The sequence below is a fragment of the Onychostruthus taczanowskii genome, unplaced genomic scaffold (assembly GCF_017590055.1).
Source record: "Onychostruthus taczanowskii isolate IOZ18803 unplaced genomic scaffold, ASM1759005v1 scaffold43, whole genome shotgun sequence".
In the NCBI taxonomy this organism is placed as follows: domain Eukaryota; kingdom Metazoa; phylum Chordata; class Aves; order Passeriformes; family Passeridae; genus Onychostruthus; species Onychostruthus taczanowskii.
This window is the reverse complement of record NW_024501792.1, coordinates 2608293-2626027: the sequence shown is the minus strand read 5'-3', so window position 1 is coordinate 2626027 and position 17735 is coordinate 2608293. Positions and strand designations below refer to the sequence as shown.

The 17735-nt window shown below is 49.3% G+C and overlaps 1 protein-coding gene across 1 annotated transcript in view; it reads right to left on the bottom strand.

The window, feature by feature from the left end:
* Window positions 1-17479, bottom strand: part of GRIK4 (glutamate ionotropic receptor kainate type subunit 4) — a 126416-nt gene extending 108937 nt beyond the window's left edge. The window contains exon 1 of the mRNA XM_041413811.1: window positions 17350-17479. Coding sequence (XP_041269745.1) covers window positions 17350-17431 — 82 coding nt within the window. The 5' untranslated portion in view covers window positions 17432-17479. The remainder of the gene's footprint in view (window positions 1-17349) is intronic.
* Between the last annotated feature and the right edge of the window lie 256 nt (window positions 17480-17735).

Sequence of the window (17735 nt, the reverse complement as noted above, 5' to 3'; positions counted from 1 at the left end):
TGATAAGATTCTTGCAGCTATCCCAGAAGAAAGGATTTAAAGGATGCAAGGAGGCAAATCCAGCTGCTCCAAATTCCAGCTCAAATTCCCTGTGCTGCTGAGCCCCCTCCGCTCCCCTGGGCGCTGCACAGGAGACAAAACACTGCTCTGGTGGCTGTCCCTGCGAGCTGCTGCTGCTGCCTGGGGACGTGGGCAGCTGGCACTGAGTCACTGTCACTGCTGGGGAAGGGGAGAGCAGCGACCTGCCAGAGCCCCCAGGTCACACACCCTGTCTGCTCCAGCCTCCTGCCACAGCAGCTGCCTTCTGCCTGTCCCCCCATCCCTGCCACCTTCTGCCTGTCCCCCCATCCTGCCGCCTTCTGCCTGTCCCCCCATCCTGCCGCCTTCTGCCTGTCCCCCCATCCTGCCGCCTTCTGCCTGTCCCCCCATCCTGCCGCCTTCTGCCTGTCCCCCCATCCTGCCGCCTTCTGCCTGTCCCCCCATCCTGCCGCCTTCTGCCTGTCCCCCCATCCTGCCGCCTTCTGCCTGTCCCCCCATCCTGCCGCCTTCTGCCTGTCCCCCCACCCCTGCCCCCTTCTGCCTGTGCCCCCATCCCTGCCACCTTCTGCCTGCCCCCTTATCCTGCCACCTTCGGCCTGTCCCCTCATCCCTGCCACCAAGGTGACACCACCAAGCAGCTCCTTCCCCAACAGCCAGGCTGGGATTTGCATTTCAATCTGAGCTCGTTCTCGTGGTTCTGATGAACTTCTGGGAGCGCTCCTCGCGCACGGTGACGGAGCACGCTCCCCCTCTCTGCTGACATCCACGGGGATGTATTTTTAGCCTTGATCCCTGCATTAGGGAAAAGTCACCCCCTTAAAAGAGCAGTTTTATTGCCAAGCTATATTAGCACAATGAGCGAAAATCGCTCCTAATTTTTATAAATTATCTCATCATCTGCGACTAATTAGCAGCTCTGGAAAGATGGGGAGGGGAAAAAATAAATCTCTCCTCACCCCTGAGAGACGAGCTCGGAGGTGTTCAGAGCTCAGAGACCCCTGCTGGTCAAGGATTCCATGGGAATTCTCTCCCACTGCTCAGGTGCACTGTCCAAGCCCTTGTCCAGCACCACGGAATAACCAGGGCTGAAAGCACCTCTGGAGATCATCAGCACAGTGAGGAATAGTTGTGCTGCAGCTTAGCTGGAAACTTTATTAAAATCCAATCTAATCAAGCTGCTGCGAGTCTCCATTCTCCTTACCCTTGCTCCTGGGCGCTTGTGCCTCTGTAAATGTGTCTATAAAAGTAAAATGAGCAAGCAGCCAACGGCTAAGCGGCACTTAATCAGAAGAAAATGTATACCCTGGTGGATAGCAAACTGCTATTAGGCTGGGGAGGGGGGAGACAGCAGGAAATAATAAGCTATAAATGGACAACCAAATAAATCTCCTGCCGCACCAAGTGAGAGCACATCTGGTTAGATGCCACCTCCAATGAGTTGTGAGCAAAATATTTATTTGCCGCCGAGCACCTGGCAGCAGGAGAGGGGAAAGGAGCTGCTTTCCCAGCAGGAAAATCCTACCTGGAATCATCTGGCCCTCAGGGCATCACTGGCCAGGCTGGGGCACTGCCCACAGCTTGTTCTGCTCCAAAAACAAGGGGAGAAGTGTGAAAACCCATCTCTTCTCCAACAGCTGAGCCCCTCTCCTCCATCCCCACCGCGAGCCCCAGGAGGTCGGTCAGGAAAAGACTCCAAAGCTTTAAATACCACGGGACTTTTACACCTCTGATCCCTGAGAGTGCCTTAATTTAATGTAGAGCACTTCAGCATTAGGAGAAAATGGGATTTGGGACTTGGAAGGGCCCGAGGGAAAAGCTCCTTGGAGAGGGGTGTCACTGCAAAGGGGATTATCACCATAATCACGAGATTAGTTGAATAATCCCAGCACAGAAGAGAGGTTTTTTGCAGACAGCAAGATGCTCAGCACCATCCTGCTTTCACAGAACTGCAGTGCAGCTCAGAGTGAATTTGAGGAATAATTTGGGGGAAAATCAGCCCAGGCTGAGCCTTACAGCCCATCCAAATCCATCAGGGTGACACTGCTGTGCTCACGGCCTCAGGCCAGCTCAATCTCCCAAACCCTGACAACACAGCATGTAAAAATTGACTTTTCACCCCCCACAACCCCTCTCTGCTTCATTTTTCACTCTTTAACACAGCCAAGGAGTTCAATCCTCCTCAAAGAGGCAAAACCCCCCCAAGAAATTCAGCCCTTCCAAACAAAAGGACAACGTGCCAGGGAAAATCAACTAAACCAAAATAAAATAAACCTCCCCTCCTAATCACCCAGCCTGGCTCTTCTAAGGAAGCTCTTGCTCAGTTGAATTGCACAAAGTAAACAAATAATTACCAGCTATTTTCTTCTATGGGTCAGAAAGTAGATTAGCAAGCTGAGACCGAAATCCAAAGCATGAGTGTGGCGTGCCCAGGATTACAAAAAGCAGAAAAAAACCCAGCCAGAACCCTGTAGAACAACCATAGCCCCTGGTGCTCTCAGTGCAACAAGAAATCCACCTGCTCAGGTGCTGACAACCTGCCTGGAAAAACACCTAAACCCAGTGTTAATATTTGACATTTCTGGATTCTCAGCTTTTAACTGAACCCATTCTGATTTATTACCCAGGGAATGATTTTTTCTGAGAAGGGGAAGCCAGAATTTGGTGCTTCTCCTGGAAAAGTTTAATCCAGAACACCTCAAAACCCAGGGCTGAGCTCTGCTGCCAGAATCAGAAGGGGAAAAGAGGTGAGAGAGATGTAAGCAGCAATATCTGCATTCAATCCCTCTGTATTTTTCACTTTTTGCAACTGAAAGCAAAATCCACCCTCCCAGAGCCCACTGTGGAAGGGGGGAGGATGAAGCTGCTGGGGTGAGAACTTTAGGTCAAGGAGGTTGCAACACTTTTTCCCCAAAGCTGCTTTAATTCAGCTCTGGCAGAGAAATCCATAAAAGCAGCAGGGAAGGGATGATATTCCAGAATTAGAGGAGATTTTGTCCTGACCTTGCAAGCAGAGCAGGTGAGGATGCCCTTCCCACTGCTGTGCACAGATCACTCTGTTTTTCTCCCCAAAAAAAGCCCCAAAAACACCAAGCAGGCAGCCAGGGACCTGTTGCAGCTCCCTGCAGGTGCTGGCTCGGGCAGAACACACAGCCAGTGCTGCTTTTTCAGGCATGGATAATGCTGGATGCTTTCCAGATGGGGAGGGTGGGGAAGAGCAGAGAACAGAGCCAGGACATTTAAAACAAAATATATTCAGCAAATGACTGGTTTTCAGAAGAGTTTTAGTCACACAGATGCTCTTTCTTTTCTTTTTTTTTTTTTTTTTTTTTTTTTTTTTTTTTTTTTTTGCATTTCTTCTGGCATTATGCTGTTATTGTATTTTATTCTCTTTTTTTTGTTGTTATTTTTTTTGTTCTCACTTCACCTTTCAGTGCTAGAAACCATCCATGCTTCACGCTGAATGTGGCTGATTTTAGCAGCAGGAGAGGAAATTCTCAGAGCCAGTGTTCTTCAAACCAAGCCACCAAATGGTTTCGAGGTTAATTGATTCTCCAAGCATGAGGACACATCTTCCAAAAGCATGTTCAGTGGCATGAACTGCTACTCTAAAACTCTCCGTGCTGCCAGCTAATGCCTGAAAATGCTTCTCATTTCCTCACAATGAAATCTGACAGCCCCAGGACAACAAACAGCCACAGTTTGTCATTCAGAAGGACAGCAACCAGGAAATCACAAAATCCCAGAATGGGTTGGGTTGGAAATGAACTTAAAATCATCTCCCTGCCAGGGGCAGGGACACCTTCCAGCACCCCAGGTGATCCAGCCTAGCTTGGGACACTTCCAGGGATCCAGGGGCAGCCAGAGCTGCTCTGGGAATTCTGTGAGAAGGAGGAGGAGCAAAGGCAGCAGAAATTCCAGATTTTCAGCTCAGTCTGGAAAGATCCCACCCTGCAAAGGCAGCAGCAACCTCAGGTCACCTGAGGTGTGAACACCTTTGCTCACACCCCTTTATTTTCCAGAGCTCTTCAATCCATCACCAGCCAAAATCCTCATCAGTCTGCGGGTTCTTTACCCCTTTTTTTCCAGGGAAATCTGTGTCTGTCCAGCTCAGGATGAGCTGCAGGCACCCCGAGTCCCTTCTCATGTTCCTGACTTATCCACTTGACAGCAGTGTTTGCAGGGGCAGAAATAGAAAACAGGGGCTGGAGGGAGCTCAGAGCCTTTTCCTGCCCAACAACAACCCGAGCTGCCTGCAAATAAAACTCCAGAGCTCATCAAGCAGCTCTGACCACTGAGGGTGCTTAATAAAGATTACTTTTCCACAGCTCCACTTGCCTGAGGCATCATTTGCTCCTAATGAGATGCTCCATGGGATTTAAAAGCAGGAGGGAAGAGCTGGGTTTCAACCACAGCCGAGGAAATCGAGATTTCTGCTCCCAAAGTCTGAGTTGGGCAGCTCAGAACCATCTCCTGCCTTGTTGGTGCTCCTCAGCTGTGCCAAGCACAGGGCCTGCAAGGACTGGTCATGCTGGGGACTTGGAGACTTGGGCAAAGCCACTGCAGCCTCAGCTGGCCCTAAAAAACTCAGCTGGGGCTCAGGAGGCATCTGGGGTTTGTGATTTTGCTCGAGCACTGCAAGGTATTTCTCTGCCAGCTGCACTGATTTTTGCTGTGTCTGCTGTGATCGTTAAGATCAGGGCATTTCTGAGCACGGCTGGAATGAGAAAGTTCTTGGCACTGCAGCAGGGTCCTCAGTGAAGCAGGAATGCCCAAAAAAAGTCAGATTCCTTCATTTCCTCCTTGTATTTCCTGGATTCATCAGGGAACCCAGGAAATACAAGAGGAGTGGGGACACAGAGCCCCTTCCCTGCCTTCTTCCAGCGCTGAATTCCCCCTGAACACAACTTCAGCTGCATGAAATGCAAGAACTTTTGGCATTTATAGAGACCAGGCTGCTGGACAGGCCCAGGAAAGGAGATAAAATCCAGGATGAGCTCAGCTCTGCCTGTAGCTTTATCAGCCCTTCTGGCAACAACAAGGCTACCAAAAATGGAATATTTATGGAGGACAGACTCCTTTGAACAGACAAGAGCATAATCCAGGTGGGTTACCCACAACCTGGCTACCCCAAGGCTGGAATTTGATCCTAGATTCCTGCATCCCGCCTGGGCCTCCCAACCCACTCATGGCTTGATTTCTCTCTCAAAACTGACTGTAAAAAAGAAAGAAAATTCACAAATCTTCTAAGTAAAGAGCACGAGATGTTCTGAAAGCTCAAGAAGAAAACCAAGCCTCATCCTTCCTTGTGTTTTGTCCCTTGTACCTGATGCTCCCCCTTAGGCCAGGGACTGTCACCTCCAGGCTCAGAGGTGACAGCAGCCAAGAGCAGAGTCCCAGAAGTGCTGAGAGAAATCAGGCCCTTCCCTCCACAGGCAATTTTGGAAGCATCTGGAGCTGCCACCACAGAGAGATGGGCCAGGAGCACATGAGAGGTGACAGGTGACATTCAGCCAGGGGCTCAGGTGAAGCTGGCCCAAAGCACCTGGCTGCTCTCCTGTGACACCTCTGCTCCTGCAGCAGCAGGTAATCAGCGCTCATTAATAATTACCACACTCTCTCTCGGGGTAAAATTGCAGCACTCCACAGGTTTCCAGCATTTTCATTCCCTCCTAAATGCAGCGAGAGGCTGCTCCCTCTGCATCACCCCTTGCCAGGGCTCCAGGGAGCTCTGAGTGCACCCACTCACCCCAAAGGATGCAGCACTCATGGCCCTGCTCTGAAAATGCTCCCCAGGGACACGAGGGACCCAGAGTCACCAAGCTGATGCCACCCCAACTGAGCAAGAGAAACTCAAAGATCAACACTTGTAAAGCAGTGAACAAGATCCTTGTGAGAGTGCAAAGCACTCCTGGGCAAGTTCTGGCTCCTGTGGCTCCATCCTAGAGGGTGATGGCACAGCTGGTGCTTCCCTCCCTCACATCCCTGCACCTCCACAGGCTGAGCTTCCCCTTCAGGAATGCTCACAGCAGATTAAAACCCAGTTTATTAAATAAGGCAGTGCTCTAACAAGGGTAATCCACTGATAATTTCACTCATTTAAACCCTATTTTACCTCAACCAAGTAGACTTATTTCCATTTAACAATCTTAATTCTTTTAGCACTTTCCAGCTCCCAAACTGGCTTCAACAGCAGCATTGACATTCAGCCATCACTTTCACATAAAGTTCCGTTTAGTTCCAAAGCCCCTCCAGTGGCTGGAGGTGCAAGAGGAATTCATTAGTGATGGAAAGGAAAAGGAGCAATCCCTCCCTGCAGACTCCTGACATCCCCAGCCCTCATTTGGCAGGGCTGGAGTCAGGGCCAGGCCAGGCTGAGCTGCTCTCAATCCCTCCCAGCTCCACCTCTCTGCTGTCACATCTGCATTCTCCGAGCTCTCCTCCAGCCTGGATCTTCACCTGCTGCTTCCCAAACTGCCCACACTCCTCTCCTCTCCAAACAACACCCCCAAGAAGGGCTCTGGGCTGTGATGCCACCCTGATGTGACACGATGCTCTGGGATGGTTGCCCCAATAAGAAAAGGCCCCTATTTTCCATTTTTCCTGCCCTTTCTGCCATGGATTGTGCCCTGGGTGTTCTCCTTCTCTCCCAAACGTTCCTCTGCTTTTCCCCACAGAAAAGCACAAATTTCATTCTCTCAGGTCTTTCCATCCTTCCCTTTTCCCCCAGTGCTTTTCTTTTCCATCCTTCTCTTTTCCCCCAGTGCTTTTCTTTTCCATCCTTCCCTTTTCCCTCAGTGGTTTTCTTTTCCATCCTTCCATTTTCCCCCAGTTGTTTTCTTTTCCATCCTTCTCTTTTCACCCAGTAGTTTTCTTTTCCATCCTTCCCTTTTCCCTTCCAGCTACTGTAAAAAAGAAAGAAAATTCACATCAGTGGTTTTCTTTTCCATCCTTCCCTTTCCCCCCAGTGGTTTTTTTTTTTTCTATCTTTCTCTTCTCCCCCATTGTTTTGGTTTTTTTTAGCTTTGATCTGATCACAGTGAGGTCTCTGTGAGGGAGAAGAGGAGGAAGAGGAGCACAAAGCTGGGGCAAGGGAAGGACAGGACCCACCACTCCCCCTGCTTTGTCAGCAGCTCCTTCTCCACTTCTGGGATTGGGCCTTCTCCAAGTGCTGTGTGTCCCTAACACCTGGAGATGAAGAGTGGCAGCTGCTGAATCTGAGCCAGGGCAATTTGGGAATTCAGCCTCTCAGGGGCCGTGTTCCTCTGACACCGAGCCAGCAGCAATTAGCTGCAGAGGGGCACTCCAGAGAAGTGCCCTGCTAGGTCAAAGCTCCTCTTCTGGGAAGGTTGCCCAGCAGCCCTGCAGTGCCTAAAGCTCGGCAAGAGGGCTTAAACACCTCACTGAGCTCAGCTCTGGGCACATGGCAGCCTGGAGAGCTCCTGAGCTTGCAAGCCACCCATCCACGGAGCAAGGACGAGGGGACGTGCCAAGAGAAACAGAGCAGGAGTCAAAAACCCTGAGCACAAAGAGCCCTCCTTGCACTCCCAGGGTGGGGATCTCAGCTCTGCTCTGACAGGCTGGAGCTGGAGCAGCTCTTTGTCTTCCTTCTCCCATCTGCCATCCTCTCCCTGTCCTTCCCAGAAAGGTTCCAACAGCTCCCTGGTGACAAATTCGGCTTTTTCTCAACTCAGCTTGAGGAAATTTGGCATCTACCTAAAACCTGCAAGGCTCTGCTCCCCCTCACTGCCCGAAAAGGACCTTCAGATCACATTGTGGTCACTACAGACCTGCATTTCCCTAAAAAACAAGGAACATGCTCTTCAGCCAGGCATTCCAAGGTGCCCCATCCTCAGGAGTCATTCCCAGAACTGCTCCTGCCTTTGTGGAGGATCTGCCTCCCCTCTGTGCTTATCCAGGGTTTCTAACTCCCCCCAGCTCCTACCCACATCTCCCAAATTCTCCTGCTCACTTCAGCTGATTCCTTACAGGGAAATTAATTGGTCTGAGGCGAGGAAGGGATTTGGAGCTCCAAGCATCACCGAGGCTGGCACCAAGTTCCAGGTGCTCTGGGTGTCAAGGCAGCTGCCTGGCAGCGTGGTGGCTCTCACCCCAGCACGGCTCTGAGGAGGAGATTTAATCCAGCCCTGCAGAGAAGTGAAATCCATCCTTGCTGGCTGCCCACATGGACAGCCAGGGGCGAGGGGCTGGGCAGCAGGAATCTGTAATGCAGCCTCCTGCACAATCCCATCTCACGCCACACTGGAGCTCTCTGCAGAAATTCCAGCTTTGCTGAATTTGGCTCCGAGTTGGAATTCATTTTGGCAGCTGTTTAGGCAGGCAACCAAGGATCTTTCATTCATGTAATTGACTTTTTTATTCATATATATATAAGAAAAATAATGAAAGAAATTGCAGACTAGATCTTGCTATCCGTAGCTTCCTCTGTGTGAAGCAAAAAGATCTGTATTAAAAGTGGCTCAGCAGCTAAATACACAAAGTGCTGCCCAGGGGCAGGAACAGTATTTAGATATAAAACAAGTTACATGACTCTCAGATCTTGATCCTTGGCTCCAGGAGAATGTTTAATATTCAGGAACAAATGTAGAAAACCAGACCTTTGATACAAAATTCTGCACATGTACCTATGCATGTCTGTCCTCTGTCACCCTGCCACAGCTCAGGACTGTGCCTGGAAGAGATAAATGTCACCTTTCCACTGACCAACCCCTGGCTCCTCTCCTTAAATTTCCCTTTTCCTACTGAATTAGCACCTGCTTCCAACCCAGTCACCTTCCAAAACCACAAAGCCACACAGGCCAGGGCAGCAGCTGCTGCTGCGCCCAGGGGCACCAGAGCTTCCCCCGTGCTGGTGGCTAAATGGCTTTCAATAAACAAGAGAGTGAAGAAATAGAACGTTGATTTGCTGCTTAAGTAACGTGGCTCTTTTCCATAACTACCAGCCGCTTTCCCCATCCAGCTGCTCTGCACAGAGAGATCTATATCTATATAATATGTATGTGGATATATAATGAATCAAAACAAAGCTTAAAGGACTCCTGGGGTGGGTAATATAACCTGCCTCTCGGACATTAATGAATAGGAACAGATCAGGAAAAATAACTCTGCCACAGAGGTGCAAAAGATGGAAAGAGATGATCTGTCTGGCTGACTCCCCCTCCCCGTGCCTCCTCACTCCGTGCCCTGTGGCACTGAACTAAAATATAAATCTGCTTATTATTTATTATTCATATTATTATAGTGCCGGATTCCTCCGCTGGAGACGAGGAGCTCATTATGTTTTATGTGGCAAAGCTGCAGCCTGGAGAGAGGCAGAGCCCTCCCACACTGGGCAAGGGGCACTGCTTTGCTGGGCGTGATCTGCCTGGTGCCTGGACACCTTCTCCTTGCAGGGCAGCTCGCTCTGCTCTGCACCAAATCCCTCTTTTTCCCATGGAGTTACCCTACTCTGCACCAAATCCCTCTTTTTTTTGCCATGGGGTTTCTGTCTGCACCAAGCCCCTCTTTTTTTTCCTATGCAGTTTCCTTACTCTGCACCAAATCCCTCTTTTTCCCGTGGAGTTTCCCTGCTCTGCACCAAATCCCTCTTTTCTCCATGGAGTTTCCTTACAGGATGAAGCTCAGTTGATTTTTAAGCCAAACCCATCCAACCTCGACCGCGTAAAATTTGCGTAAAGATCTCCACGGTGCAGGAAACCACTAATCCCTCCTTCTTTGGTAACCAATTTTGTCAATCTGCCAGAAAGGCCTCTCTCACTGCTGAAAACCAAATCAGGGGAGCAGGGTTTGTGAATCCCTTGGGGTTGGGGCATCCCTCGGGGTTCCCGCACCCCTCAAGATCCCGGTCGCGGTTCCCGCTCGGAAGCACTCGCGCTCCTCACGCAGTTTTTGCTCACACTTCCACGGTGCTAATGAGCCTCCTCCTGCCTCTGCAGGCTGCCAGGGTGCTGAGCACAGCCCCAGGAGAAGCTGCATCCACAGGTTTAGTGGAAATAATGTGCAAACCTCCTGGAGACTGCCCAACGCCCACCACCGACCGCAGCACCCTGCACTGGTGTCCTGCAGCAAAAGCTTTCAAGAAAATACCTTTCACCAGATCATTCCAGAGAAAAGCAGGGTTTATAAATGACTGCACCAGTCACCAGCCCCTTTTTGAACATTTTCAGTTGCCTTTTCCTGAAAAAAACATTTCATTTTATCCTTGAGCAATCTCCGTGGATGAGTTGCCTTCAGGAGATGGCTCAGGACAGGGAGGGTGAAGGAGAGGGGGCAGTGGCAGCCTCTCCTCCCAGTGCTGGAGCACAGGAACAGAATACCTGGGGAGAACTGCAAAGAATCCAAGGACAAAATGTGCCCAGAGAAGCTGTGGCTGCCCCTGGATGCTGGAAGTGTCTAAGGCCAGGCTGGACAGGGCTTGGAGCAACCAGATCCAGTGGAAGATGTTCCTCTCCATGTCAGGGGATTGGGACTGTGTAATTTTTAAGATCCTTCCAACCCAAACCATTTGTGATTCAGTGTCCGTCTAAATGAGGCTTTGCTGAAGGGCCTGGCATCTGTACAGGTGATTTAAAAAAAATATTTATGCACATAACTCAGAACCCATAAATAAGACATCGTTCTCCAAGAAGAATAATCAGAACAAAATTAAAAGACCAGATAGCAGATGAATATTGTATTTTCCTCTACCTCTCGCCAGTCCCCAGCAGCAAATGATAAATAACTACAAACCTACTTCGCTTTAATGAATTTAACTGGCTCTTTTTAATATTGGAGGAAATATTAATATTGTATCCCAATAACTACACCCTCCTCCCACCCCACTCCCCAAGCCAGGCTGGGATTAAACACTAATCCTAATGACAAGTGGGGAGGTTTTCCAGCAACAGCACCACCACGTGAGCCCTGCAGATTGCTCCTGTGCTCTGAGTTGATCCCAGCAGCCTGGCTGGCTTCAAAGCCAGGGTAAGGCCATTCCTCTGCTGGGGAACAGCAAATCCACGGCCACTTCATCCCAGATCCATCAGGAGCATCCACAAAGGGCTTGGCTCAGGCAGAGCTACAGCAGGAAAGGACTTTGTGCCTTGTGTGTGTTAAATGTTTCCAGCAGGAGGGAGAAGGGGAGGTTCAAGCTGTGTGAGCCAGCTGCAAACAGGAGGTGGGGAGCTGGGGATGGCACAAAATCTGCCACAAAGCCACACTGCCTGCCTACAGTGAAAGGCACAGCTGGGCTTCTCCCCCCACCAGCTCCTTCTGACACCTGGGAGGGAAAATTTGGTACCTGCTGACATCAGCATCCTCCTTCCCCAGCACCTTCATCATCAGAGCCACCCTTTAAAATGCTAATTTTGCCTTGTGGGATCTTCCCTGCAGTGCCTGCAGGAGAATTCTGTGTGTCCTGAGGGAGCTGAGCTAACCTCCCCCAATTCCACTGCTGTTATTGCTCATTTTTACCTCACAAGTAATGTTTCAGCCCTCCAGCTCAGACATACCTTAGGACAAACTGCACCAAGAGGGCAGCCCTGGGGCCTTTGCTCACTGCCAAAGTGGTTTGGTGTATCACAAACACCTCAGGAGGGTGACTGCACAGGGATTCAGGGCTGTGCAAACGATGCTCTGCTACCCGCAGCCCTGGCAGAGGGGTGGGCTGGGGGCAAAGGGGCACCACGCAACCACAGTGAGGCAGGAAAAGCTCCACTCTGCCTCTTCCCACCCCCTTCAGCACACACAGCTGAGTGCCAGGGCTTTCCCACAGCTCTGGGGGGTCCCCGAGAACATTTCCAGTGAAAAGCTGAGAGAATTGGGATTGTCCAGCCTGGGGAAGAGAGGATTTGGGGTGACCTCATTGTGCCTTCCAGTGCCTGAAGGAGCTGCAGGAAAGACAGAGAGGAACTTTTTACATGGGCTTGGGGCGACAGGATGAGGGGGAGTGGCTTAAAACTCAAAAAGATCAGGATGAGGGGGAGTGGCTTAAAACTCAAAAAGAGTAGGTTTAGGTTGGATATTGGGAAGAAATCCTTCCCTGGGAGGGTGGGCAGGCCCTGGCACAGGGTGCCCAGAGCAGCTGTGGCTGCCCCTGGATCCCTGGAAATGTCCCAGGCCAGGCTGGATGGGGCTTGGAGCAGCCTGGGACAGTGGGAGGTGTCCCTGCTCACGGCAGGGGATGGCACTGGATCTTTAAAGCAACATAAACCACTCCAAGGTCCTGTGATTCTAGTTCCAGAATCAGAAACCAGAGCAGACACAGGAGATTCACAGCCCTTCAGGCACTCCAGAATTTTGGAATCACGCCTAGAAACAAGGACAAACTGCCCAGAGTGACAGTTCCAGTGACACCCCAGCATCAGGCTGGGGTTCATGAGGACTTGGAGCACAAATTGCTTCTCTGGATGGAGCCACAAAGCACTGGGACAGCAGTGACAGAGGTGGATGCACAGTCCCTGGGTGTGGGGCAGAAAAACATCAAGTTTCACCCAAAAAAACACCCTTAAATGCTGGAGTTGTTGTGTGAAGTTTGCAGAGCTGGGAGACAGAGGCAGGGAAGGGATTTTGACAGGCAGAGACGATCCTGAAAGGCTCAGGAGGCCTCACAAGGAGTTTGTCAGCAGATCCTCTGTCAGGGCTCCTGATCCTGCTCCTGGTGAGGGCAATTCCATGGACAAACTACAATTCTGGCCGGGGTGTGAATTTTAAATCAGCTTCTTTATCACACCAAATGAATCAAGCCAGAAAATGCCAATTTAGGGCCCCCACGCTCTGCTCAGTGAGGCCGAGTAAATAACCCAGCAAATAACTCAGGCAAATTTCCTGACACCTCCTTCAGCATCAGTGAACAGGCAAAAAACAAACCCAGAACTGCTCCCACACACGTTGTGTGCTGCAGGAAAGCAGGGCCAGGGGAGATGCTGCCCTGGAGGGCAAGAGGAAGCTGATGATTTTTGTTTTTTGGGGTGGCTGGATGCAACACAACCTGTGCAAGAGCTCCCAGGATATTTTGGGAGGCCTTGCACTGGTTCTTCCAAGGGCTCCAGGCTGCCTGGAGGCAATTCCTTCCCTCTGAGAGCTCTTAAAGCTGTTGAGAACACTCCCATCCCTGCCTGCTCCTTCCCTCCCTGATCAGACCCAGCTTTTGAGGTCCACGGAGATAATAATTCACCCAGACAGAGCAGGGAGCTGACTGAAAAAAGGCATTCTCAGTAAAACATCACCATTTCAAATAAAGCTCTTTTACACCTGGATTTCCCCACCAAGGTCTCCAGAAAAACAGGAACAAGGAGAGTTTCTCCAAGGCTGCATCAGAAGGGAACAAACAACGTAAGGCTGAAAGAACAAGTCTGCACTGATGGCTTTTCCTCTCTGTGCATCAAGGAGAGAAACAGAACGTTCAGGAGCCTCCAGGCTGCTCCTCTGCAGCCAAAGGCACGGGGAAGGTGACCCTGTAGCCCACATTCTGCTCAATTCCTTGCACAGATGATGCTTCTCCAGCTCACTGCAATGCAACACTCGCTGTGGTCCCGTCCAGACCAGCAGAAACTCACTCAGAGACGAAGCAATCTGCTGCCTCTCCACTCCACTGAGGGCTGCCAGGGCCAAGATCCACCCCAAACCCCAAAAAAGCAGCAGCAGGGAAGCTCAGGGCTGGATCCCAAGCCAAGTGCCCCTGACTCAGCACCACTGCCTGGAAGCCAGGAGCCGCAGGGAATAATCCCTCTTTCCTGGTGAAGAACCCACCCTGACACTGCCCAGCTCACCTCCCATTACTGAGCACATCCCTGTGCATTTCAGCAGCCCCTTATCAGATGGTTTCCAGGATTGTTTTAAACCTTTGCTTGCATTTTCTTTGAATATTTAAATGTTCTTGCTGGCCTGTTTTTCCTTCCCTATGCAGAGCATTGATTTATGTTGCTAGATACCATATCTCCCTGCCTTGCCAAAAGCATGCATTTGGGAATGATTTCAGGGCTGCTGGTCATATTTTTCTCCTTCTTTTTATTCTGCACTTTATTTTTATTAACTTTTTTGTTGGAGGCACCATAAAAATGAAACGGTGGCTTGAAGGAACAACACTCATCAAACCCCCCAAACCAAAGCAAGCTGGAAGGCAGCTGCCATTCCCACCTGGAAGCTGCAGCACAGATTTGAGTTTCCAGTCCTTAAAAGCTGAAAATCACAGTCTCAGGTCTCAAACACCTTCACCTTTCACTCTGGGGAGGTGGGAAGCAAACTGAGCTCAGGTTTGCAGCTCTGTGCTGTCAGAGGAGATCCCCTTTTTTTTCACGCTCCCAAAAACCCCACAGTGCTCCCCAAAAAGATGGGACATGAAGAAAAATGAAGGATTTTCATTCAATCTTTCAGGATCTCAAACACCTTCGCCTTTCACTCTGGGGAGGTGGGAAACAAACTGACCCCACGTTTGCAGCTCTGTGCTGTAAGAGGAGCTCCCCTTTTTTTCCACGAAACTGAGCTCAGGTTTGCAGCTCTGTGCTGTCAGAGGAGATCCCCTTTTTTTTCACGCTCCCAAAAACCCCACAGTGCTCCCCAAAAAGATGGGACATGAAGAAAAATGAAGGATTTTCATTCAATCTTTCAGGATCTGAAACATCTTCACCTTTCACTCTGGGGAGGTGTTAAACAAACTGACCTCAGGTTTGCAGCTCTGTGCTGTCACAGGAGCTCCCCTTTTCTTCCTCACTCCCAAAAACCCCACAAGTGCTCCCCAAAAAGATGGGACACGAAGCAAAATGAAGGATTTTCACCTTCAGCATCCTGCTAATTGACTCTCCATCCCCATCCCTGCCTGCTGGCTGGAGTGGAGGATGTGCCCATCAAGGTGAAATGCAGGCAGCAGGGCTGGGAGCGTGCAGGGAGTGCTCCACATGAATCAGGGATTCCAGGGACATAAAACACCCAGCCACCCTTCCCAGGCTCCTGCCAGCTCACACCCTCCCTCCCCATATTTCCTGAGCTGCCTCATGCTCCACCAGCAGAGGGGAGAGGTAATTTTACTTCAAGTGTGTCACCTGTGAACGCTGCACACGGGGACAGGAATGGATTGGTGCTTATCTGCAACAAATGGTTAATGAAGGCAGCTGGTGGCTGCAGGGGGAGCAGCCAGGGAAGCAGTTTCCTTTCCAAACAACACAGTCAAGTGTCAGTTCTGGGAGGTGAGCTCCATTACGAGGTTTCTGGATGGATTTCTGTTCCCTAATCCACATGGGCAGCCAGGGGAAGTGATGGTGCCTCTCCCTGAGTGCTTCTCCAAAGGGGCCTGGACTCCTGGGGCTTCCTGCAAATGGGAATTTTGGGGTTTGCACAGCTCTTGTGGCACCCCTGAGCTGGGGGCAGGCTGGGCTCTGGCACCCCTTGCTCAGTGATGGAGGGCAAATAAATTTGTGACAGAAATATTCAGTTTTATGTGGAGTTTAGGAGAGGGGAGGACATGGCAGGGGGTGATTTTAGCTCCTCAGTGGCTCTTTGAGGGGTGGCTTTGAATTCACACAGGAAGGGCAACATCAACACCATGAAAACCAACACAAATACAGAAATTCACCATAAACTGCATTTCGTTTACAAGAGGAAGAGACAACATCCCCAAAAGGCAGGGAGGAGCTTCAGCAAGTGTGTCAGCTCACCATAAACTGCATTTCATTTCCAAACTAGAGACAGAACATTCCCAAAGTGCAGGGAGGAGCTCAGCATGTCCGCTCACCATAAACTCCATTTCATTGATAAAAGGAAGGAGAGAACATTCCCAAAATGCAGGGAGGAGCTCAGCAACTGTGTCAACTCATCACAAATTAATTTCATTTACAAGAGGAAGAGACAACATGCCCAAAACGCATGGAGGGACTTCAGCAACATTGTCAACTCACCATAAACTAATTTAATTTACAAAAGGAAAGCGAGAACATTTCCAAAATGCAGGGAGAAGCTTCAGCAAGTCTGTCAGCTCACAATAAACTGATTTCATTGACAAGAGGAAGGAGAGAACATTCCCAAAATGCAGTGAGGAGCTCAATGTGTAAACTCACCATAAACTGCATTTCATTTACAAAAGGAGGGAGACAAGATTCCCAAAAGGCAGGGAGGAGCTCAGCAAGTGTGTCAGCTCAGCACAAACTGCATTTCATTTCCAAACTGAAGAACATTCCCAAAGTGCAGGGAGGACCTCAGCGTCTCCACTCACCATAAACTCCATTTCATTTACAAAAGGAAGGAGAGAACATTCCCAAAACACAAGGAGGAGCTCAGCAAGTGTGTCAGCTCACCACAAACTGCATTTCACTTACAAACTAGAGACAGAACGTTCCCAAAGTGCAGGGAGGAGCTTGGTGTCTCCACTGACCGTGCAGGAGAACCTTTCACTCAGTGTCAGCCCCACCTGCACAGGGACACCCTACCAGGCAGGGAGGATTCCAAGAATCCCTCCAGAGCATCACTGGAAAAGCATTTTAATTTTATATTGAGTCATTCCCCCACTATTTTTTTAAGCTGTAGAATCTCAGAGGTCTCCACAGCTTTTTCTCTCTGATCTCCTCATCAGAGGAAGTACAATTGTAAGGGCTGGTGGAGAGACAGTGAATATGGATTAAAAAATACCAGAGTCGTCTTCTAATGGTCAAGTTCTGCTAATACACCAAGTTTTTCTTCTTCTAATGGTCAAGTTCTCTAATACACCAAGTTTTTCTTCTTCTAATGGTCAAGTTCTGCTAATACACTAAATTTTTCTTCTTCTACTGGTCAAGTTCTCTAATACACCAAGTTTTTCTTCTCCTACTGGTAAAGTTCTGCTAATACACCAAGTTTTAGAGGTACAAGCCAGTGTTGTCTCTGTGAACTTGGTGATACTGCCACAACTTCCAGCATCTGACTGGTAAAATCTACCAAAGCCTTTGCAGATGTTTTAATATTAATTAATATCTCACAATAAATTGTACATCTAGTTTTGCTCTTGTTTGTGTGAATGTAGATGTACGTATAAGCATAAAAATATTTCTATATTAAATATTATATATTATCTATTTATATATGATATATATAAATATATTTTATGTATAATATATTTATATATTTTATATATATAATATATATATTTATATATTATATATTCTACTATATATTTATATTACAAATATATATGTATATAGTAAGGTGTTGCCAACCTTACTACACTCAAATATTCTTCCTGGGCTTTATTAATTTCTAATTAGGTTTTTAAGATTCAACTCCACAGCAGGAGTTCCTAATAAGGAAATAAGAAGAATAAACCCAGCCCCAAGCCAGGTGAGCACTCACCAATCCTCAGGGAATGGGGGCTGGCCCAGATCCTCATCAGCCACAGCAGAAGGAGCACCAGAGGCGCCAAGACACGGAGCATCTTCCATAAATCCTCATGGAGCCCTGCGGTGGTCTGGGCATGACATAACTCTGCAGGGAGACACCAGACACGGCCGTGAGCCCCTCTGCTCCCCCCCAGCAGCGCCACTCAGCTCTGGAGACAAAAGCTCTGTTTACCCGAGGAGGAGGAAGCTATTTACAGACCATGAATTATTCAAGATTTGGAATCCAACTGGGCAGAGAGCTCCGCGCAAGAAAAAAAATTTTAAAATTAAAAAAAAAAGGAAAGGAACACGAGGAAAAGTCCAAATATTTCATCTTGGCATTTTTAGCGTTTCAACAAA